This window comes from Micromesistius poutassou, assembly GCF_964030765.1.
Source record: "Micromesistius poutassou genome assembly, chromosome: 13".
Lineage (NCBI taxonomy): Eukaryota > Metazoa > Chordata > Actinopteri > Gadiformes > Gadidae > Micromesistius > Micromesistius poutassou.
Genome location: NC_140283.1, coordinates 13,378,792 through 13,403,130, shown reverse-complemented (window position 1 = coordinate 13,403,130; position 24,339 = coordinate 13,378,792). Strand labels below are relative to the sequence as shown.

Here is a 24,339-nt window from a genome sequence, read left to right as displayed (position 1 = left end):
AGGCTTATTTGTCATATTTGTCGAAATTGTCTTTACAGCCCAACAGCAATCAATATATCAAATGTTCTGACAAAAAAGGTAATGTCTCATTACGCATGACCAGAATCTTCCACAAGCAGACCAATTGTTTAAGCTAGAAAGATAGTTACGGGTATGGAGGGAGGCCTGGAGGGATTTTCAGGAATTATTTCAGATGGATACTTTCAGATTCACACTTACTTTAAATTGAGACAGAACAGTTTATAAGGTTTTCTTAAATGCAGACCATAATTTTCACTATTTAGATTAAGATAATCTAATCACCCATACATTAGGGTGTAATAGCATAGAAATAATAAAAGTCAGTTTAGTTCAACATCAACAATAAAAAAAAAATAGTCCAATGCATTGGCAAAAGAAAGGACATCTTATACAATGGCACAGGTCTCAGAAATGCTGAGAACAGCTCTGCTCCACACATGATGTGTGATGGTAAAATCCTCAAGTTGTTTCCCCTTCACAGGACCGTTTCCTTTATTTTTTAATGTCTAATCAAGCCGACACCTGGTGGTAAACTAGGGGCCCTTTAAGCAGTTTTAGTACTGCTATTCATAATTTGAGATCTTTATATTTAATCATTTAATTTAATTAATACCATCCCCACCACAGGCCTTTTTGAGCTTGAGGGATTTTGTTTTGTCCTGTAGTTCTTTTAATGTGATTGGAGAGCCTAGTGGGTTCTGCTAATCTTGAATAACTGATTCTAGTGTTTGTAATTTGGATGTGTTTGCTCATAATCCTTTAGATCGGGCCAAAAAGGTTGAAGAAGTGGTGTACCCACTATGTCTCCATTTTGAGTGTGTGGATCTTGCCGTTTTTGTTTGTTTAGTGTGTCCCAATTTACCCCGAAGTGGTTTGAGTCAAAGGATTCCTGTTTTTCTGGTTCTTAACATGTTGGTCTCCTTTTCTTAATTTGTTTCTGTATAATGGAGATGGACATTGTGGTTGTCTTGGTGTTTATGCTTTTGATTTGACATGTTTCTTGTTTTCGCATTCATCGTCAAACTACTTACGTTCTCGATGTTTTTGCTCTTATTTTGGGTGTTTGAGGCCTCCCACCCTTGCACTCACAGCTGTTGAAAGAACTCCAGAAGGTATCGAGTTATGGTGTGTTCCAGATGCCTCGGACACCAGCAAGCGGGGAAATCTCCCAGCTTTCTTGTGGCATTTCACAGAGGCACGCCCCCTTTTGGTCGGCCCCCCTCAGAATTCTGAGAGTAGACCAAGTTCAGTGAGGCGACTCACAACAAAAATAACAAAAATGGCTGTGCCCATGAAGATATTTATTTTCTTTGTATTTGTACCATGTTGATTTTAAATGCTCTTACACACTTGATTACATTGGTACTTTATTCCGGTCACCAATTTATGCATTGCACGGTCTTGCTGTGCGTGCAATACAATGTAAAGTTGTGCTGTTTGTTTTTGAGCTGGTTTGCTAAAGAGGCTAATGTAGCTAACAATAACAATGACTAGCCAATGACATGACACAATCACAAAGACGAACGGGAACGCTATAAATGCTACGAGACAGGAAATGATGTCACAAGTGTAACTTGGAAGGCTGGTGTCAGAGGCATCTGGAACACACGTAAGGGATATTCACCTCAAGGCAGGGCAATAAACAGTTTGATATGCCCGGCTCGTGGACGGCTTTCGTCTTGGGCGGTAACACACCTCTTGTGTCTCCCACTCCCGTTCCCCATCTACACTTAACTTCCCCCTGTATTCCCAGTATATTACAATGAAAATACACATCTACATTACAGTAAAAAGATGTTACATCTCAAACATCTTAATCATTACAGTGTAAAGAGGTTACATCTTAAAGGTCCCATGACATGCCAGTGTGAGTGCCCTCTTGTTATGTCATAAGAGACAAATTTTCAAAACGGCTTGTTAGGCCAATCACACTCACACCTGGTGGCATGTCATGGACCTGGACCGTTAAACATAACAGTTATATCCTAGGTCTTTGATTAAAATCCACTCATCACCTTGTTCATTATCCTGATCTTAAACCGACATGATTTACCACGTGTTTAAGGGATGAGCCTTGTATAACAAATTCTGGGTAACACTTTACAATAAGGTACACAGAAACGTAGGTAGTTACTGAGGAACGAATGAGTAACGAATGAGGAACGAATGAGGAACGAATGAGTAACGAATGATGAACGACGAAGTGACAGTTACTCAGTAACTACTGAGGAGTTACTGGTAAACAGACCAGGGGACTACTGAGGAACGAATGAGGAACGAATGAGGAACGAATGAGGAACGAATGAGGAACGAATGAGGAACGAATGATGAACGACGAAGTGACAGTTACTCAGTAACTACTGAGGAGTTACTGGTAAACAGACCAGGGGACTACTGTATTCGTTACTGAGTAACGAATGATGAACAACCAGGGGCCCTAAAGTGACAGTTACTCAGTAACTACTGAGGAGTTACTGGTAAACAGACCAGGGGACTACTGTATTCGTTACTGAGTAACGAATGATGAACAACCAGGGGCCCTAAAGTGACAGTTACTCAGTAACTACTGAGGAGTTACTGGTAAACAGACTAGGGGATACTGTATTAATGAATCATTCTGTGAAATAGCAAACTGACCAATTGATTATGAAAGCAACTGAATTTTCCTGGGATTTCACAATTAGTTAATAAATTAACAAGGCACAGACGGGATGATTGTCATATTTTAATAAAGATATTCACAATACATACATTCATATTCACATTTAAGGTTTATTATGTGGCATTAGTAATGTTGAAGGCTTAAAAGCAATTGTCCACCACTGCAGGGCACGCTTTAAACCTGCCTCCCTTGGTTTCAAGCGCTGTCGAGGGCTGGCTTGGGTCCCACACTGGATCGACTGGTAGAGCTGGATCTGACTGATGAGTTGTTACTCTTTCGCGATCCATTCGTTCACCAGTAGTTAAGCTTTATGAATCATTCATTTACCAGTAGTGAAGCTTTTTGTGTACCTTCATGTAAAGTAATGCATCATACTGAGTTGTTACTCTTTCGCAAACCATTCGTTCACCAGTAGTTAAGCTTTATGAATCATTCGTTTACCAGTAGTGAAGCTTTTTGTGTACCTTCATGTAAAGTAATGCATCATACTGAGTTGTTACTCTTTCGCGAACCATTCGTTCACCAGTAGTTAAGCTTTATGAATCATTCGTTTACCATTAGTGAAGCTTTTTGTGTACCTTCATGTAAAGTAATGCATCATACTGAGTTGTTACTCTTTCGCGAACCATTCGTTCACCAGTAGTTAAGCTTTATGAATCATTCGTTTACCAGTAGTGAAGCTTTTTGTGTACCTTCATGTAAAGTAATGCATCATACTGAGTTGTTACTCTTTCGCGAACCATTCGTTCACCAGTAGTTAAGCTTTATGAATCATTCGTTTACCAGTAGTGAAGCTTTTTGTGTACCTTCATGTAAAGTAATGCATCATACTGAGTTGTTACTCTTTCGCGAACCATTCGTTCACCAGTAGTTAAGCTTTTTGAACCATTCGTTTACCAGTAGTGAAGCACTTTCGGGTTAGTTATAAAACCCCAAACCACTGATGACAATGAGGGATCTACAGCCACTTTAGTTAAAAATGTATACAACATAGGGAAATATATATACATATACTGCGCTCATGACACATAACATATAACATAATAACAGGATAATATAGAAAATATTAACAATTTAAAACACAAACAGAAACAAAAAAAGGCATTTTAAAATGTAACAAAAAAAGGCACTCTAAAAACAAAACAAAAACCAGCTCTCTTCATCTGACACGGCTGTAGCGATCCATCGCCGCTTCTGGGGTGAGGACTGAAACAAAGAAAATGATAAACATGTATTAACAGTAGTATTTTGTCAGGATGATGGTAGTGCAGTTGGTTAGGGGTTTACTAGTATTAATACTATTCTTGTATTAGGGTTATATAGTGGCAAGTTAGTTCTAAATTACATTCTAGAGTAATGAATGTACAGAGGTATAATAATAATTATTAAATTGTAATTTCCAGTAGTATCAAGAGTACTGTGAGTGTACTGTCTATTCAAGTAGTATTATCTGTACTCTTTAACAGTAGGTTATTATAAATCAAATGAGCACGACTAGAGAGTAAAGTGGGAGCACTGTATAGTTTAGACAAGTGGTAGAATAAGTGGATTATATTGTTTAGTGTTATTTGAAAGCCATGTTCCTGCTGTAGCTTCATCCATTATGCTGCTTTGAACAGTCATGTTCAGACGTGGCTTTGATATTATAAGCAGACTTGGGACCAGCTGACCACCTAGCTCGTTAAAGAAATGGGTAAGAATTGATCAATTAATCCAGCACCATGACCATAACCATAACCATAACCAAAAACTTTTTTATTTTCTACTTAGTAGACTAACTTAAAGTGGCTTAACTGACCTCAATCTAATTCATGTCATTGCTGTTCTAAGTTCCTTCCCATTCCCAAAGCACTTTCCGGTTACGATATCATGTAAAGGTAGATACTTGGTTACTGCAATGTTCAAGTACAAATGGAGTAAATATTACTAGCATCCTCTTGTCTTGGATCCCCTCTAGACACTAGCCTTCAACCAGTTACGGTGAGCACCCTTATTTTAACATCATAAAACCAGGAAGTAGAAAAGAGGTTTAAAAATAACACTATTATAGTGTTTTCATAGTGACGTTCATCAGTTATTAATCATTATACTGTGTACAACTACATTTCACAGTCACATGAATCTGAGTATATCTGTTAAGTATGCTTAACATTTAAAATAAAAAATTAATTACCTGCTTCCTCTGCTGCAGTTTGGCTACTGCGCTGTTCGGATTGTTCCCGCTGACTCGATGGCGCTGTAACATTTTGGAGCACAGAAAGAATGGTTGGTGTAAGGGGCTCAAAACCTTATGAAGGATATTGATGAATGCATACAGAGTGACGTTTTTGTTCATTTGAAAATTGTATGGATACCTTAAAATCCATGGCTACTCTCAGAACGAAGCGGATAAAGGCTGCACATGCACAGCGTTGCTAGGCAACGTCACGTAAACAAAGGGAGTCTTTCGTACACATATTGAACCCAAGTTCGCGGGTTAACAGTTCAATAACCAATACAAATGTACACAAGCAAAGCACTGTTACGTATTAAACTTCAATAGCTTTTTTCACGCAATGTAGCACGAGTTGGAGTGGAGTTGGTAATGGATATAGCCTACCCACGGGTGTTGCAATTTCTTTGAAACAAAATTAACAATAATGGGGGGCGCCAGAGGATCAGGGTAAGGTAAGGGGGCGTTTGCTCAAAAAAGGTTAGGGTATAGGGCTAGACTAGAGAATGTCTAATAGGAAGACGGGCTCTGATTGGTGCTACGCCCCTTGTTACCACACACACTTGCAGGGATCCGCCCCTGGGAGTGGCCCAGGCTTGCCTTGAAGACTTGAAATAGCCACTCGAGGTCGTCCTGCGACGAGTTCTTCATCCACATTCAGATCATGATTCTAGGACAAAAACGCCGAAGGAAATAATGAAACATACATAGGCTACAAACATTGACCTAAACTATATTGACGGTAAGTGTAAACATATAGGACTTTTGCAACAATTTACATGTCTGCTACAGTTCATTGTTGAAACAAAGGTCGAGAGGGATGTTTCCTTACTTTTTATTTGTATAAAGAGTGACCCTATTCATGAAAATACAATTATTATCTGATTATCCGTAGAATTGCAATATTGGTGAGTTTATCTAAATTAAATCTAATCAGATAAGACTAAGATATCGTGATCGTAACGACCTCTTCGTCACTTGTTTATAACAACAACCAAGACAAAAGATAGTTTTATCACAGTTATTCAGTTCATTTGAATGCATACCTTCTTTCACGTATTTGTTTTGCGCATATGAATGGAAGACCATGCAATTATACTCTGATCCAATATTTTGGGAGTCAAAGTGACTTATCAGTCATTATATTTGTAGGAAAGGTCACCGTGTTCTCATCATGATCATGATGTACCGCACTACTATGTTCCGTTTTCTTGGCAGTACCGTTATATTGTGATCGATAGTGTGTAGGCTTTAGGCTAAGCTGGTTGCTTTCTACTGAAGAATGCAGTGATTGTTTTGCATTGCAAAATAACACAAGCAACTATGGATTTGTTTCATCAACAAACGCAAATGCATTATTGTTTGACCATTACTCTCTGGATTGTGCTTGCTTTCCTGATGTTCTGTAGCTACCACCTGACTCGTTTCCGTGTGGGTGGGGCCTAAAACCCGCACAATGCTGAGAAGGGGGATTATCACCCAGAGCCTCTGTAAGAATATCACTCTGTACCTCAACCAAGCTGGGCTGTCGCCAGCCTCTAGTAGCACCCAGACCCCTGCAGACCCTCTACCCACCAAGCCCCTGCTGCTGATGCTCCCTTGGCTGGGCGCGCGACCTCATGCTGTTGCCAAGTACTGCGAAGCATACCTCCGCTTGGGCTTTGACGTGCTGATGGTGCAGAGTAATGTAAGAAATAAGAAAGAATGGTTCTCTTAATAACATTCACACAGACAGCTCTGCTTGTATAAGTTAATAAGTTACTTTATTGCCGTGATTTGGTTTTAAACAGATACTTAGAGGTCAAATAAGTTACTTTATTGGTTCTTTCCAAATGGAAATGTGGGGGTCAAAGCAGAAACATAAACTACTTTCAGTATCTCACTATGATAATTATGATTTTTATTCCACGATTTGATAAAATTCTCGATTCAAAATAAATTCTTAATCCCTTACACATAGAGGCTAGTTTCAGGATAGACTCCAGTCCACTATTCATAAGAAAGGCGGGGTGGAAATTATGGAATGAAAGCAGATTAAGTTTCGTACAAGATTATGTAGTTCGTAAATTTAAAAAATGTATATGAACTGATTAGAATATTATAAACACACAAGCTGTTCTTTTTTATTTTAAGAACAGCTAGTTTTGGAAGTTGGTTCTCTCTCTCTCATTCTCTCTCTCTCTCTCTCTCTCTCTCTCACTGTTTTCTCTCTAAATGTTGTTCTCTCTCTCTTTCTCTCTCTCTCTCACTATTTTCTCTCTCTCTCCAGGTGACAGATTTCCTCTGGCCACAGTGGGGATTGGAAAACAGCGAGAGGCTATTGGAGCTGCTTCATAGTGATTGTTTTGTGTCACGCCCACTACTCGTGCACGCCTTCTCCATTGGCTGTTACACGTTCAGTCAGATGCTGGTGCATGTGTCCCAAAATCCGGAGAAATACCAGGCATTCACTGGCAGGATTAAAAGTCATGTTTATGACAGTGCTGTGGTGGGATCACTAGAGAAGATGGCTAAAGGTTAGTAAATTGCAAAACAAATGACACTTGAGCTCAGTTACGCTCCATAGTATATTTGATTGACCTGATGGGTTTACTTATTAAATTAATAAGTAATCCCTTATTTACTTTTTCCTAGGCCTGGGCAATAAAACAATACATTATTGTATTGTGATAGACTTTTGATCAATATCAATATAAAACATGTTATACATAACATGTATATAACATAACATAAACATAATTTATATAGATAAGAGACTGGACCACCGAAACTAGCAGCTGGGTTTGTTACACAAACACGGTTCCATACTTCTTTACAATATTTGAGGGTTTTTCATTGTTGTATCGACATTGGAGTATTTATCAATGAAGAACAGTGGAAGGTCATATTAAGTGGTAAACAGAAGTGTTTAAATCCAGCATGGTAAATCCTAGCCTTTTTAAGTCATTCAAATTATCAATAGTTATCTATATCAATCAATATGATCAAGTTATATTGTGATATGTCTTTCAGCCATATCGCCCAGGCCTACTTATTCCTATCCTTATTTAAAAGAGAGTAGCGCTTCACCATTGTACCATTGACATCATTGGTCCACAATTTACGATCTCCAAATCGAACCAATGACGTCAATGGAAGCTAGTCTGTGATTTTTTGACAACACTTCTAGTAAAAAAGAATCTCTTATAGTAGAAAACAGCCGGCGGTTTGAGCTTGATTTTGGTCTCATTTATCTTTTGTTTCTCCAGGTTTAGGCATAACCATGTTCCCCCGCTGCGAGAAGTTGGTGACAAAAGCAAGCCTTTTATACTTCAGCGCCTTCAAACACCAAACGGTGGATCACTTCAACAGGAGTATTGAGTTGTTCAAGAACACGCCGGTCCGTGCTCCCGTTCTGTTCTTCTTCTGCGAGAACGATCCGCTGAGTGACCACTTGGCCGTGGAAGAAATACTTGACTTGTGGCGTAAGCGTGGCATCGACGTGACGGGCAAGTGTTGGGCAGATTCCACCCACGCAGGCCACATCAGGAGGCATCCGCAGGAATACCAGCTGATTCTCGACAACTTCCTCTATTCTCTCAAGCTCAGCACTCTCCAGTCCAAGATGTAGTTCCTTATGCCCGTGTCACACTGTTCCGAAATTGACACCTGATGGCCATACGAATATGGAATTGTTAATTTCGCCCGAAGATGGCCCCGAACTCGGTCAACAGCCAATGAACAGCCGAAGCAAGTACGATGCCAACAGAAGGCAATGCGATGGCACCCGAGCCACACACAAAGGCAACACGAAGATGTGAATTTTTATTGTAGTTTATACCCGCAGGACACGATATTTTTACCTTCAAGAGGAAGTGCTGGGCCTTTAGTTACTCATCGTGTTCTCTCAGGTGCATAAAAGAAGCAATGCTGCTGCCTTCTTCTTCCTGGTTGTCTCATCCTCAAAGTAAGCCATTCTGCAGGAACTGAATTGTGATTAATGTAGAGTTGCTCAGGACTGACTGAGGAAGATGCTCTGACGCTGTCCTTTTATATGTCCACGTGACCATGACACATGGGAAACGCTTGGGCTACTCAAATTCGGCTGTCTCTGCCAACACCGTGGTCCCATCTTGATGTCATCGTACTCCTACGTATTGTCTTCGTGAGGCAATAGCACCGATGATCACGTGAAGTAAAGACGAAGATGACACGACTTGACAAGATGCCCTCGCGATAGCCTTACAAAGGGCAAAATGGACACACAAATTCAACACGAAAATGAAACTTTGCAAGGTCCTTCGACAATTCTTTGGCATGCCAAAGATTTTGGCACCGCTCACAAAGTTGCTGCCGGAGCCTGAGAAACTCCACCGGCGGTCATACGATGGCTTCAGATGCCTCACGAATGGCCGGATGTTTTTATGATCAGAGCCGAATTTGAACATTTCCTTTATCGTGTGTCCATCAGGTGTCAATTTCGGGACAGTGTGACACGGGCATTATGGATAGACGTTTTGGAGCTCCGACAGGAACAGGGTTGCCAGTTTTTATTGCCCCAATAAATACCAAAGAACTGTGATGGCATGTTCTTTCTTCTTTAGAAGAATATGCATTTGCAAAAGTCTGTATGGAGGATACTTGACTAAAGTTAGTGGTGACTAACAGCCACAAATTGTGATCATGTACGATTTCTAGAGCAGTTTCCAGTGTCTACTATTTTAGAGGAACTTCCTTTTCGTACACAAATGCTTGCTGTGGCTCTCCGGTTTGGCAAATAGGATTTTGTTGGGTTGGGCATTCATGTGACAGCCTTAACCACATATATTTTATTATGTACTGTTGTAATTTCTGCTTATTTAGCAGCACCTTGTTTAAAACTCAACTAGTGGTTCCCGACCTTTTCATAAATAGGTTACTATTATAGTTGGTACTATGTCATGAATTTAGAAAAATGTCACACCACGCAAAGTCTTGCCCTGGCATGCTGGTTGGGAGCCACTGCACTAAACTATGGGGTATCGACATTGTCTCCAATGTTATATGATCATTTAATTGCTTGTCATTTGCATACAACCATAGACAGCAGCACCCATCAGGGAATGTTTGATGTTGAAAAATACTTAATATAAAATATATTTAAGAATATTGTGTTTGAGACGATTACTTCTTGTGCTGAGAGAGAGAGAGAGAGAGAGAGAGAGAGAGAGAGAGAGAGAGAGAGAGAGAGAGAGAGAGAGAGAGAGAGAGAGAGAGAGAGAGAGAGAGAGAGAGAGAGAGAGAGAGAGAGAGAGAGAGAGAGAGAGAGAGAGATGCAATGTGGAAAGGATCTGAAACTGTATAAATAACTGTCAAACTGTATTCTGGACTCACTCTGCTTTCCAATGTATTGTGTGCATTTTTGCAGTGATCTGTCCTAGACGCAATATCTGTTAAAAGGAAATTGCCCTAATTCCTTGGTCCGAAGAAGGCTTGCTGTGGATAGTTTCCATATAGAAATAAACAAAACACACAGACACTAAATTCCAATCAGCTATTCTTAGTGTTGGGATTTTCCCAAATACTTGGAACCACTCATAATCCTAAAAGAGAGAGAGAGAGAGAGAGAGAGAGAGAGAGGTGTAGGCCTACATATCGATAAGGGAAAATTATTTTTAAAAATACTCCCGTTTATGGATTATAGGGGTGGGGGAAAAGTCGATTCATGTAAAAATAGCTTCCAACTTCCACAATTCGATATAATGAATAACAAATGTCCTATGTTTGGTTCTATGTTTGCCTGTGTGTGTTTACATTATTGCCATCGATTAATAGTGCTTTTTTAAATTTTATTAATACAACAACTTTATAATATTATACACACTTTACTGTGCTTTCATACCGTAATTTGCCATGCCGTTTGTTCTCTGAAAATCCATGCCTGCAAAGCATGTAAAGAGTGAATTTAAATCCCCCCACTAGGGACACTAGTGAGTAGGTAAAACGACTGTATGACTACTTCCGCCCTCATTTCAAGATGGCTGCTCCCACATGTAAACATGCGATGTTTCACTGGGTTGACATGCTGAAATTATAAGTTCGTTTTAGAAAGGTGCTTGTTTATACCATATGCGGTAGAAGTCAAAGTAATATTTAAGTTTAACTATTTCAGTTCGTAGAGTCTGTTTCTAAATTCATAGTTAGTAGTCAATAGCTCGTGGAACTAACACCGTTTCCATCATGCCTACCCATACGTTGTTCGTCAAATCTTTGCCTGATTCGGCGTCAAATGAACGTCTTACGGAGATTTTTTCCGAAATCGGACCTGTAAAGCATTGCTTCGTTGTCAACGAAAAGGGTAGGTTCGAAGATCGCATGCAGAATTCTAAATGTACTGAATTTATATTTAATAACATTGATAATATTTATGTGATATGTTTTGTCGTTACATCAGGAACACAACAATGTCGGGGATTTGGCTATGTCACGTTCGCCATGGAGGACGATGCACTACAAGCAGTGAAAGTGGTCAAAAGTTACGACGGGAAAAGGATATCTGTGTCAGTTGCAAAGAAGAAGATACATGAAAAAAGGAAGCCAGGTATTAGAATGCTTCTCCAACAGATTGTGGGCAATCGATATAGCAATCTATAACGGGACAGAATACAAAAGTGTCGTTTCTATATAGAGTTGGACTAAATCAATTTTTAAATCAATTCTATTTTCTGCAATTCCCTTTCCCGTAGCTCCTAAAGGGCCACTTCCAAAACAGGAGGAACAGAAAGAAGGACCCCCGAAAGACGGACCACCGAAACCCCTGAAAGAGGGACCCCCAAAAGAGACACAGAAGAAACCCCTGAAAGTGGGACCCCCAGAAGAGACGCCAAAGAAAGCCCTGAAAGAGGGACCCCCAAAAGAGCGACCAACGAAACCCCTGGCAGAGGGACCCCCAAAACAGGGACCCCCGAAAATGCAACCACAGAAACCTCTGAAAGAGGAAGCCCTGAAAGAGGGAACCCCAAAACAGCAACAACCGAAAGAGGAAGCCCCAAAAACTCAACCTCCAAAGGAAGATGAAGCCACATTTAAAGGGATTCGCAAAAGTGCGCTGAAATCCAAACTCATTATCAGAAATATCAGTTTTAAGGTATGTCTTTTTTTGTCCTCTGAGGTGGTATCAGAGATCACCAAAAAAATGATTGCAGCCATGTGTCCATCTTCTATTCATAATTTTTTGTTCTGTCAAAGTGCTCGGAAGACGATCTGAAGAAAGCTTTTTCTGAATTTGGGGAAGTTCTCGAAACCAAAATCGCTCTGAAACCTGGTAAAAAGAAATCATATTTACTTATTAACTTATTATTAATATATTTCTCACAACAATGTGCATATAAGTTATCTTAAGCAACACATTTAAAGGCTGATCAGTTTACATTTCTTTCTCTTTCCTGTGCAATTTCATCCACATTCATAATTTTCATCATTCATTTGTTTTTAATAGATGGAAAGATGCGTGGTTTTGGATTTGTCCTGTTCAAGAATATGTCGGGAGCAGGAAAAGCACTCAAAGCTATGAACATGAAGGAGATCAAAGGTAAGTCCTAAAGCTTGCTCAACAAATGTAAAGACACTGTGCTTATAAGCAGCAACAGGAGCGATTGTACTATATTAAATATCCTGATCATTACATTAGCCATAATCACTTGGTTTGGCGTGACTTGATGAGTTATTGATGAGGGAATTAAAAATAATGTCCAATCGATATTTATCCCCAAGGGCGTCCGGTAGCCGTGGACTGGGCCATACCCAAGGATAAGTTTCTTGCCACCCAAGCACCCCCCAGTCAAGGTAAGTCTTGCTCAATGACAATTATCTTTTGCTTGTAATTAACAACAAACTAGTATGTTTAGAAAGAGGGACGACCTTCTATAGATCAATCTGGGTGACTGAAGACCCGTTTTCCTCAGTTCCTAAGAAAAAGGAAGATCCGGTGAAAGACGAACCGGAGAGTGACTCTGAGGACGAGGGCGGAGCACAGAAACAAGCGGCGCCCAAGAAAGGGTATGAACTCCCAAGAGCCTCCTACTTTGGCCGAGTGGCCTAAGCTAGGGTAGGCCATTTATTTTTGAAGCATTGGTCGTCATATTTGTTGAAAGTCTTTTTACACCCCGACAGCAATCTATGAATCAAAGGCTCTGACAAGAAAAGGAAAAAATCGTGTTTCTGTGGCAGTCGCAGGCCCGTCCAAATATTATAAATATATTATTGCAATTACTCTGACTACTTCCTTCAAATTGCCTTAATGGCAATTTGCCTTTAAATATGTAAAGCTGACAAACCCTGTGACCATGCTCTTTCCACAGAGCCCTCTCCAAAAAGGCTGCAAAGCAGGTGAAGGAGGCCTCTTCAGAAGATGAAGAGGATAGTGACAATGGAGAAGAGAGTGAGGAGGAAGAAGAAGAGGAAGAGGATGGCGGGTCTCAAGAGAGTGGAGACGAAGATGATGACAACAGTAGCTTTGATAGTGACGAGGAGGATGATTATGATGATGATGACGATGATGAAGATGATGACAGCGACGATGATCTAGGTAGTTTGCTTGGTGTAGATGTATTTTTGTCCTAGCACATCTGCAGTTACACACAATTACACATTTCATTTTTGTTTCATTTCTTTTTTTGTTATTTTGTCCATACTGTGTTCTCTCTATCATCCAGATCGTAAACCGAGGAAACCCCTCCCTTCAGATGTGAATGAGGGCAGAACGATCTTCATCAGGTTGGTGATCCTCGCTGTTCTGCTTTCACTGTCCATGTTACGTCGCAGTGAGTTCGAGGAGTTAGTTTTGGGATTACATTTTTTTTTTTTCCTCTCTGAAATTCTTGCCACAAATCTGATTCCATAGGCACTGTTAGGTCCAGACCCTTAAAGTCCTAGTTATTAAGGGTCTTAAAACATCAAGCCCTAGCAAACACAACCATGTATGCCTTCTTGTTAAGTCAGCCTGATTCCACCCCCCCCCCCATGTCCGCTTTATTTCCCCGGGGTGCTGGCAGGAACCTCTCCTTCGACACCGAAGAGGAAGCCCTGGAGGAGGCGCTCTTGCGTTTCGGGGAGCTGAACTACATCAAGATAGTTCTTCACCCAGACACAGACCACTCCAAAGGTACAGTACCCGATGGTTCAATTAAACCAGTTTTGTGTTTTAGGAAACCGCTTTATAGGAGCTTTTTGTTTGTCTTTGTCTTCACCAGGTTGTGCATTTGCCCAGTTTAAACGTAAAGAATCAGCAGAAAAGTGCATTGCATTGACCCAAGATGATGCTGAGGTAAGCTGTTGCGTCCTATGAATTCATTCATTCATTCATTCATGTATTTTTAGCTCACTGCACTGCTCAACAGAGGGCACTATCTATCTTTCTCTGCATCACCCAGTTCAAACTGTAGGCCTCTTTTAAAGTCAATACGTGTAACCCAGATTCACAATCTATGGCATTGCGCCCAATACAGACCGCTACACACGGCTTACATGTGTATTTCATTCTTGTTTGAACCCTATTGGTTTTCCCTTTTTTAAGAATGGCGGTGTCCGCGTCGACGGCAGGAGGCTGATCGTCGCATTGGCGGTAAGCCGGGAGAGCGCAGCCCAGCTCAAAGACAAGAAGGTGAAAATGGAGACCGGTGCCAGGAACCTCTACCTAGCTAGAGAGGGATGTAAGTGTGGTTGAAACACAGATTTGCAATTCCCAAATTTATACACCATGATTCTTTTCCATGTTTACAAATTTCACACTGTAAACAGAATGGACTCAGAATGGTGCCATTTGGCTTGTATTTGTGAGACTCTTATCATTGGGACATTTTTGTATTTCACAACAGTCAATACTGTTTCTCAGATATAAACACAACGTGTATTTGCATGCTATTTGAATAGACCAGAAGGCCATTCGATTTTAATTTGTTCTGTTACCTTTTTCTAGTAATACGTGCTGGAACCAAGGCTGCAGAGGGTGTGCCTGAAGCAGACATGGTTAAACGAACCAGAGTAGGTCCTCTTCGGCATTCCCTTGCTTAACTGAACAGAATGTACATTGTACGGTGCAAACGTATTTGCTTACCATATTAGCCCTTCAACCTGTTACCCATGCTGCATTAACTGGTCTGTGTTTTGTGTTGCCCCCAATGCCCTTTCAGTTTGAAGAAGTTAAGAGAACCAAGCTCCGAGACATAAATGTGTACGTGTCGAAGACTCGACTCTGTGTCCATAACCTACCCAAGTCGGTGGACAATTCAAAACTGAAGGCTATCTGTCTTCAAGCTGTAAGCAGAAGCAGAGGAGTACGCGTCACTGAGGTGAGAAACCTTATAGATGGGTAAATAGACCTTAAAATTGAAAAAAATGGGTCAGTGGGCCAATTAAAAGGCTCCCTTTTTAGAAATGTTTTTTTTATTGTATACAGAAAAAAATGATGTCACCATTATGAAACAGTTCATGGACGTCCTTATCATTTACGGTTATTTGATTTAGTTGATATTATGATTTGGACTTGAGTCTGCTGTATATGCGTCAAGCCGCCTTTCTTGTATCCAAGTCCTTTGTGTTTACGTGGTTTATACTCTTTCTCTCCCTAGTGCAGGGTGATGTATGACAGGAAACCAGAGAAGGGCAAGACCATGGGCCTGTCCCTAGGATATGGCTTTGTCGAGTTCCAGCACCCAGACCACGCTCTCAGCACCCTCCGCCACCTCAATAACAACCCCGACATCTTCGGCCCCAGCAAGGTAGGCTTTTACCATGAAGCCTTTTTACAACCTTAGCTAAGAGGTGGATCTAGCTCCCTGCTCTTGTCAATGTGACATTGACAGACCTCAATAGTTGGCCAAGTTTCGTTTAATGCCGTGTGTTGTTTGAGATCGGTGTGTGTCTGCACCGCCTCTTTAGTATTTGTTTAGGCAGGCGGTTTGTGGAATTAACAGTTTTCCTTTCTGGGTCATGCCACAGAGACCTATCGTTGAATTTTCCCTGGAGGACGGAAGGAAGCTGAAATTAAAGGAACAACGACAACTAAAAAACAAGGTGCGTTTGGAGATTTACTTTGATGCCGCTTGACAATCGAGCCAATGACTGCGCATGCATGCACACGAGAGAGACAATTTGAGCGGGTTTACGTTGTGATCAGCTTTCTCCGTTGATTCTATGCATGCACCAAACGTCAGATCTAACACCAAGTATTGCCCCATGTTATGTTTGGATTTTGCATGCCTGTCACTTCTTCACATGATCATAACCCCGGTAACGGAGTAGCCATGCTACTGTGCTAATAGGTAAGATAATATCTCCCTCCTTTTCAGGAACACTTCAAAAACGGACCTGGTAAAGGTGGTGTGAAGATTCAGTTCAAATCACAACCAGGAACTGCAGTGAAGATTCAGCCGAAACCTGGAGCTGCAGTGACGATTCAGCCGAAGCCTGGTTGTGCGGTGAAGTTTCAGCCACAGCCTGTAGGTGCAGTGAAGATTCAGCCACAGCCTGACGGTGCTGTGAAGCCTCAGCCAAAGTCTCGATGTGTGGTGAAGTTTAAGACGCAACCTGTAGCCGGTGCATCCAACACAACGCTGGCTGGAACTAACGCACAGCCGGGTGCGCAGAACAACACAGTGCAGCCCAAAAGAAAAATGGGTATGAATTTCTGTAGTGATTTTGAATTAAATATTAATGATTCATTAAAGTTTTATACTATAGAAATGTTAAAGGAACCCAATGTGCTTAACATAACGATCATTATCCATTGTGCATTCATAGGGGAGTTCACTGGGTTAGCATTTGCTTTCCGTTTGCTGCTTCCATTGACTTGCAGAGTTACAGTATCTTAACTCCTGTTCATGGGATGGGAATACTCTTTAAATACATTACGTTTCTGTGATCCCCCTCCTGACTCAGATACTCCTCAAGCCAAGCACTTCTCTGGATTCCTGACCCAGCCGGAGGTGGAATATGTAGAACTGGAGGACGGAAAGAAGAAGCGGAAGACTCTGCCCTTCCCTTCACACAGGGGGCCCAAGATCAGGTACATTCTACTCTTACTTCCCTCGATTCCCTGTCGAGGAACCATCCCTTTCAAATTGTGATCCGACCACCTGAAATGTTAAATTGAAGCTCATAAAAGCTCATGATGCATCCTTAAAGGAACACCAAACACCTGTTTTGAGCTAGTCACACTATCGGATTTTTAAGAAATATGTTCTTCTGATAGATCATTTGTGTCCATTTAGGGGTGGGGTTATATTTCTGTTCAGTCTTTTCTGCACAAAATGTTAAGGGTTCCCCTGACATGAAATGATTTGCTTTTGTGTGCAGGCTGCGTGATAAAGGAAAACAGCAGGCTCCCCCCAAGAAGCCTAAAGGTCACACCAGCAGGAAGGACCGCCAGGGTCCTTCGATGGTACAGAAACCCACACAGTCCAGGCCACAGGTAACGCTACCAAACACCCACACTCTCTAACAGGACTACAGCTAACAGGATAACAAACACCCACACGGTTAGACTACAGCTAACAGCATATCAAACACCCATGCTGTCAGACTGCAGCTAACAGGATATCAAACACCCACTCTGTCAGACTATAGTCAACAGAATATCAAACACCCACACCGTCCAGGCCACTGGTAACATGGTACCAAACACCCACACAGGCAGACCAAAGGGAACATGATAATAGGGCTGCACGATGTGGCAAAATATGATATCTAAATTGTTAATTAGCACAATTTATATATAATAATAATAATAATGATAATGCTCAATTTACAGTTTTCCTTAGGACAGGTGGCACATAACTTACTTTTCAACCGTGCGTATTGGCATCATTGCGCTGGTCACTTCTTCGTATCGGTTCAATTTATTTTTGGTTAATGGCCGACACATTTGTTGGTGGTCGAACTTCGGAAGTTTGACTAGCAGTAGGGCTGTTGGCTACTACTTGGGTAGACCGATCTGTCTAGTAGTTACGCTACTCCACACAGGTGGTCATCGTCAGTTGTTGTGTTTGTGAGGGGCCGGAAACATTTTTCAAACGAGTCCTCGAGCACCAATAAAAACACAGATAGACTAAAACTATCGATGTGGTTTGAGGGTGACGTTTCACAACTTTTTTTATTTTATTCAACATGCACAATTACTATTTGAACAGTAATCATACCTTATTTATTACCGTATTATTGGTACACAAAAAAATAGTTCTGACTAGGTTATTTTGTTGCTTTCCAGAGTGTGAAACCAGGCAAGAAGCCTTTGAGGAACAGAGAGGAAGACCGCTTCGACAGCATGGTGGAAAAATACAAGAGCAAGATACTGGGAGGCGGCAAGAAGACGGCCAGCATCAAAAGAAACAAGTGGTTCAGTTAGTCTTATGTCTCTGTGTTTGTTTGTGGGTGGAGGAGGGTGAATAGTGCAAGGTCATTGCTTTTTATAGTTAGACCTTTTACATTTCATAAAAAAGTTAATGTCATTCTGAATTTGATTCCTTGAAGCTGGAGTGTGCTTGTTAATATTCTTCAGTATAATCCCATTTTTTAATGTATTTTGGGGTGTTTCATATCAACAAATAATCGAATGGCAGCATACCTTTTGTAAAAACGTTTTGTTAAGTTGTTTTGTTTTAATTAAAGCTGTCTTAATTCCCCTCAGTATTTACTTTATTTTTTAATGTGATTGTGTGCGAGTCAAGCACACTTGACTAACTGGCTAACATTACACGGCTCTGGCTAACAGTTCATAACATTTTTGAGCATAGAACAAGATCGAGGAATCATAAAAATATCTCTTCAAAGTCTCATTCATAGATAAAAAAACATGCACAGTAATGGTAAACCACAAATTTATAAAACATCAAATTGAATATATTGAAATATAAATGCATCTTTTAAATACAATTTAAAAGATACACAAACACATCACAAAACACTTAACATTTTTAAGAAAAATATATCTATATAGATGACATTTGTCGTACCCTGTTGCAATAAGTTGGTGTGAAATAAATCGTTAAGTCTTAAAAGTCGCTTTTCAAGGCAATGAAAATATAGGAGTCAGATAATCACTTTTCTGGTCATACAGTGTTACAACCTGACTTGCAGGAATCTCGGCAGCCAAATGTGACTCATAACTGAGATGGTAGTAAGTATATTTATTAAGTGATTTGCTCTACGCAATTCCAAGCAAGGTTTTTTTTCTGTAAAAATAACCCTATATTCCCAGTTCGTAAACATTTCATTTGGAGAATATGAAATTCAATCGTTATTGCTACATGTACACCCTGGTGTAAAAAGTCTGCATTTCTTGTTTTGCCTACAAAATATATAAATACTTAAAAAACGTATTGAAACATATTTTTTTTAAATCTCGGTCCAGCATTATTAATATTGATTTGATCCACAAACCTTAAATAAAACTTGACCAATTGGAAAAGACAAGGAAAGAAGAGCCCATCATCCCGATGAGCTCAACAAGTCCCGAGGTAGTCCAGGTTCTTCAGCAGGTGGACCAGGTACTCCTTCAGGCCCACCACGGCCTCGATGCCCACCGTGTGGGTGTACTCCTTGTGGCTCTGGAGCCGGGCCACCCGGCCCTGAAGCACCTGCTTGGGCCGTGGCTGCCCGCCGCAGTGCCCCTCCCTCCAGTCGTCCAGGTAGCCCCTGAGGGAGGACACCTCCTGCTTCACCTGGGCCAGGCCGTCCAGTCTCTCGGAGATCACGCTCTCGTAGCCCTCCAGGACCAGCACCAGGGAGGACAGGCCGTCCAGGGGGTCCGTGGGGGGGCTCACGCTCAGGCTCGGGCTCCAGGCTCCGAGGAACAGCCGCTAAAGAGCAGAGGCTTGATGAGTGATCGACCATGACTTCATTTCCGACAATTTCTTTATTTTTCAGACAGCAGTCGAATTGTGAAGTTTGGTCGAATTTCCCCCCCCCCCCAACCATTTCCCTCATATTTAATTTTTCATTAATGATTATTATTATTATTATTGTTATTATTCACCATCATTGTTTTGGAAGCGAGTATGAGGGCTGATGTACATTGAGCGGTATGAGCCGTATGATTTCAATAATCAAAACAAGTGAAGTAGTATGGCTTTCTTTACCTTCAGGTACAGGTCCAATCTGACCACGAGCTGTTCTGCGTTCAGTTTGACGTTCGCCCTCATGGTCACTGATTCTCTGGAGGGAGGATACGCTCGGGCCGAGCTGAAGACCTCGAGCAGACAGAGTAGGGCCAGATAGTGGCGCTCCATATTCCGATGTGTAGAGTATATAGTACAGAGAAGACCTTTGTTTTCCTAGAAGGAAGAAAGAGAAACTGACTTCTTAAAACGAGCAGGTCAATTATAACACACCGGATGTCATTTCACAACATTCATCGACATCCCATCCCACACATTTCATTGTATAAGATACTACTGGCTGAACGCCAGGATGAGTAATTCCAAACATTTGTTTATCCAAGTCAATATTGTCAGAGCAGAGGAGTCAAAAACAGCTGTGATTTTCTAGGACGATATTTGTGTAATCAGTACAAAGATCACTGCATGGCCAGAGAAGTCACCAGGACTCCCCCTCCTCACCACCACTGCTATACACCTAACATTATAATCACAACTCAAGTCATACATGTCTCTGGAGTGTGTGTGTGTGTGTGTGGATGATGGCTGGTTTAAGCAGCCTCACCTGTCCCGGGTTGGACTGGACTTCATCCACACACACTCCACAGTGTAAATTTATGGACATGATAAATAATGGCAGGACCTCAATGTTAATGTTGTCCAAACAACAACATTAACATAATAAACTACAGGCCCCGACCAACTCAGACAGACTAGCTCAACGGGACTCATGCGCATCATGTTAAAACAAAAGTTTTACACCATAGAAATAAGTGTCTCAAGAAGAAAGAGGAAGGATGAGAGAGGAGTGGAACTCTTACCGTAGTAGCGGGTCTGGGTGAGAGTGAGAGTGGATGCTACTGGAGCTCCATCGGGACATCTTATAGTGGAGCGGCAGGGGTTGACTCATCACTTACTCACCTCTGCCTGGGACCCTATCGGCCCCTGACCCACCCCCTCACTCACCCTCCCTCTCCCCCACCCCCACCCCCCTGCCCCCAAGTCACCAAGTGGGAGATTTATGACAACAGAAAAACATGTGCTGTTGGGTGTATAGATATTATTGTTATCACGTTGGTATTGTTGTGATTATAGTGACTACTGATGGGTGGACATAGTCTCTATGTGTGAGCAAAAACAAAGAGCACACACACACACACTGTTCTGTTCACGTCGCAGAAAATGAATAATATGAACATACACACACACACACACACACACACACACACACACACACACACACACACACACACACACACACACACACACACAGTTTAAATGTGTTGTGTGTTTTATAAGTGCTCCAAATATCAAAACAATTAAAAACAACTACTATTTTTTGTGTTATTTACAAGTTCTAAATGTAGACTTATAAGACTTTCAGTCCCAAGGAAACAACGGACCTGTAATGGAGATACATGGATTGTGTTTTTGTTTTGTGTGTGTGTCTGTGTGTGTGGGTGGATTTAGGCATTCAGATGATTTTTTCTAATAGTTTCTATTAAAAGACACACAATGGTCATGGACTTGCCAAAAATGAATTCCATGCATACTTCACCAATAAATCCACATGTGTTTCTCATTACATTTCTCAGAGAGTTGTTGCAATGCAAAAATTGCATGTCTAACTATCTTTTTATAGCACCCTCCTTGTTAACACAACAATCACACAAATGTCTTCAATAATTCTTTTGCCATTTTTGCCACCGATTTCGCTGTGAAAAGGGAAACTGATCAGTTGACCGAATCCAAATCTTCAAATGAAGATAGATTACAACTCAAACATCAAAAACCTATGGTAAGTAATTAATTTCATGTACAAACATGAATACATACATATAACATATAATAACCCTTACAATCCTTTTGCTTTCATAACCAATATAATCCACGTCTCAAGTATGAGTTTGACACGGCTAGGCCTTATAAATTATTCATGAGCATTAAGGTCACATGACTTATGGGAGGAGATGAGTCACATCTTCAATACCTGTACGTGCTGATCTACTTATCTGATTATACACACACACACACACACACACGCACCTGCACAACACTCACACACACCCAATGCCATGCACTCATCTCTGAAGCAAACCCGATAGCATCTATAGCATCATGGCGACAGTAAGCGACATTCAAAGAAAGGATATAATGAAATGCAGACGTTCCCAATCTATACGTCATCTGGGCTGAGACGTTTCTGCTAAGCCTAAGGGCCCTGCGGCACGGTTTCAGATTACCCTTCCAGGACGTGTGGAAACCAGGAATTCCACACAGCAGGACTTTCACTGTTGACTCAGAGGAATGACGGGAATCTGGAGTGGGAAGATTAAGCTTATTAGGGCCGAGGGGACATTTTCACCTGGAGTCTGTGCTGGGACAGTCTTCTAGCGAATGACCGCCTGAGTCAGCGCTTTATGGCGCATGTGTCCATGTGCAAGTGATTAAAGCTGGGTTTTGACTACTAACTATTGTGGTATTGTTTTTGTCGCATTTACAGAATAAAGCGGGAAGTAAAGTAGTAGTAGAAATGATTCTGGGAAAGAGCAAAGTGCAGATGTTTTGAAGGTCAGAGCTTGGTTAGCTACTAACCTACTGCTGATATCATCTTCCTTCCCTCCAGCAGAGTTTGTTTTTGAATAATGTATTTGACTTGCACTTAGAGTACGCCCGGTCCATCAAGTCATAAGGTCAGTTTCTTGCAAGTTCATGTATAACAAATTCATTATTAGGTTTGGATTCAATGAGTCGGATTTAAATTTGAACAGCAAACAAGACAAAAAACAACAACATTTTTATTGTAAAATCATATAAAACATGTCTGCTGTAAATGTTTTAGACATTATGTAAATCTATCACAATGCTATCATTGAGGCTAAATGTGTGGTGTCGGTGTGTGTCGTCTTTACCAGCTCACTCATGCACAACGTTTGGGGTTCAAAGCTGTATGAGACCAATGGGGAATGAGACACACACACAGGCACACAAAAACACATACACACACACACAGGCACACAAAAACACATACACGCACATACACACACAGGCACACACACACACACACACACACACACACACACACACACACACACACACACACATACACACACACACACACACACAGGCACATAAAAACACATACACACACACACACACACACACACACACACACACACACACACACACACACACACACACACACACACACACACACACACACACAAAGAGCCAAACACACACACACACACACACACACAAAGAGCCAAACACACACACACACACACACACACACACACACACACACACACACACACACACACACACACACACACACACACACACACACACACACTCTAACCCTTACAAGGTCAAAAACAACCATGTTTGCTTCAAGACCATTTTGTCTTTTTTTCGACTGTGAACGACGTGGCTAGGTGACGAAGTAAGTGATGGCTTCTTGTGGAAAGGTCAGAAGATGTATTGCTTTCAAGCAGGCTGAGGCAGACCCTTGGGACACAATCCAGCGTCATTTGACGGAGAGGGAATGTGTGGGTTCCGGTATGTTTCACTGGATAGCACTGAACCTGAAGGTTATACTCCAGAGGATACACCAACATCATCAACTAATTGCATGCTCTGGCTGAATGAAACACGAAGGTGTTCTGGAGACCTAATGAAAAACATTCCTTAAAAAATGTGAAGTGTGCAATACAAAAAAACAGATGACGTCACTGATGGGGATGTGTGTGTGTGTGTGTGTGTGTGGGGGGGGGGGGGGGGGAGGTGGGGGCAGCTGTGAAGGGGGTCTGTATAAATGTTACTGGAAATCATTGGAGATCTTCAAAACTGGAATTGAAAGAAAAATCTGTTCTCACTTGTTTCTCGGAATTCTGTCTTTGCCGGAAATGTTAACAGAATAAAAGAGTAGGCGTTGCATAAGATATTTAATATTGACTATGAAGTCATTGGATATAAAGAGTAGGCGTTGCATAAGATTCAAGATTCCCTAGGAAGTCATTGCATACTGCCTCTTTTGAGAGGGTTTAATTCTTTAACAAATGAATGATTATGAAAAAAGTGGAAGTGGAATTGCCTTTATTAATTCCTTGATTTGTTTACCTATTTTCAATTGTTCAGAATGATTAAACACTGTGGACAAAGTATGACAGCCTACATGCCCTCTTCATAAGAACCCACAGAGGGCCTTTTCGCCCTGTCCATGTCATGTTCTCATGTCTTTGTCCTTATTTTGTCTAGTGTCCATTCCCCCCTTGTCCACCAGATGTCCCTAGACTTTTCCCCCTCACCTTATAGCTCCAGCCTGCAATCAC

At 41.2% G+C, this 24,339-nt stretch overlaps 3 protein-coding genes across 3 annotated transcripts; 2 read left to right on the top strand and 1 right to left on the bottom strand.

Annotated features, from left to right (window-relative positions):
* Nucleotides 1-6,351: 6,351 nt before the first annotated feature.
* On the top strand, nt 6,352-8,537 carry LOC311357331 (transmembrane protein 53-A; the record flags this gene model as incomplete). Its single annotated transcript, XM_084477234.1, has 3 exons — nt 6,352-6,582; nt 7,165-7,411; nt 8,144-8,537. The coding sequence occupies 3 exons, from the start codon at nt 6,352-6,354 to the stop codon at nt 8,503-8,505; spliced, it is 840 nt and encodes a 279-aa protein (XP_084333360.1). The 3' UTR covers nt 8,506-8,537.
* A 2,369-nt stretch (nt 8,538-10,906) lies between these two features.
* Nucleotides 10,907-18,692, top strand: rbm28 (RNA binding motif protein 28). Its single transcript, XM_084476852.1, has 20 exons — nt 10,907-11,211; nt 11,308-11,454; nt 11,600-12,000; nt 12,102-12,177; nt 12,352-12,444; nt 12,627-12,698; nt 12,818-12,911; nt 13,214-13,440; nt 13,568-13,628; nt 13,907-14,016; nt 14,105-14,178; nt 14,428-14,563; nt 14,830-14,894; nt 15,044-15,202; nt 15,482-15,631; nt 15,852-15,926; nt 16,202-16,529; nt 16,791-16,917; nt 17,208-17,322; nt 18,118-18,692. The coding sequence occupies exons 1-20, from the start codon at nt 11,094-11,096 to the stop codon at nt 18,253-18,255; spliced, it is 2,766 nt and encodes a 921-aa protein (XP_084332978.1). The 5' UTR covers nt 10,907-11,093; the 3' UTR covers nt 18,256-18,692.
* A 659-nt stretch (nt 18,693-19,351) lies between these two features.
* Nucleotides 19,352-20,137, bottom strand: lepa (leptin a; the record flags this gene model as incomplete). The annotated part of the gene is made up of 2 exons (XM_084476710.1): nt 19,352-19,708; nt 19,988-20,137. The coding sequence occupies 2 exons, from the start codon at nt 20,135-20,137 to the stop codon at nt 19,352-19,354; spliced, it is 507 nt and encodes a 168-aa protein (XP_084332836.1).
* Nucleotides 20,138-24,339: the final 4,202 nt, after the last annotated feature.

What these genes read in the sequence shown, in the direction of transcription:
- rbm28 (XM_084476852.1), top strand. Translation starts at nt 11,094, where the DNA reads ATGCCTACCCATACGTTGTTCGTCAAATCTTTGCCTGATTCGGCGTCA. An exon ending in CAAGCGGCGCCCAAGAAAGG is followed by an intron (nt 12,912 to 13,213) that starts GTATGAACTCCC and finishes CTCTTTCCACAG; the next exon opens with AGCCCTCTCCAAAAAGGCTG. An exon ending in AACGACAACTAAAAAACAAG is followed by an intron (nt 15,927 to 16,201) that starts GTGCGTTTGGAG and finishes CCTCCTTTTCAG; the next exon opens with GAACACTTCAAAAACGGACC.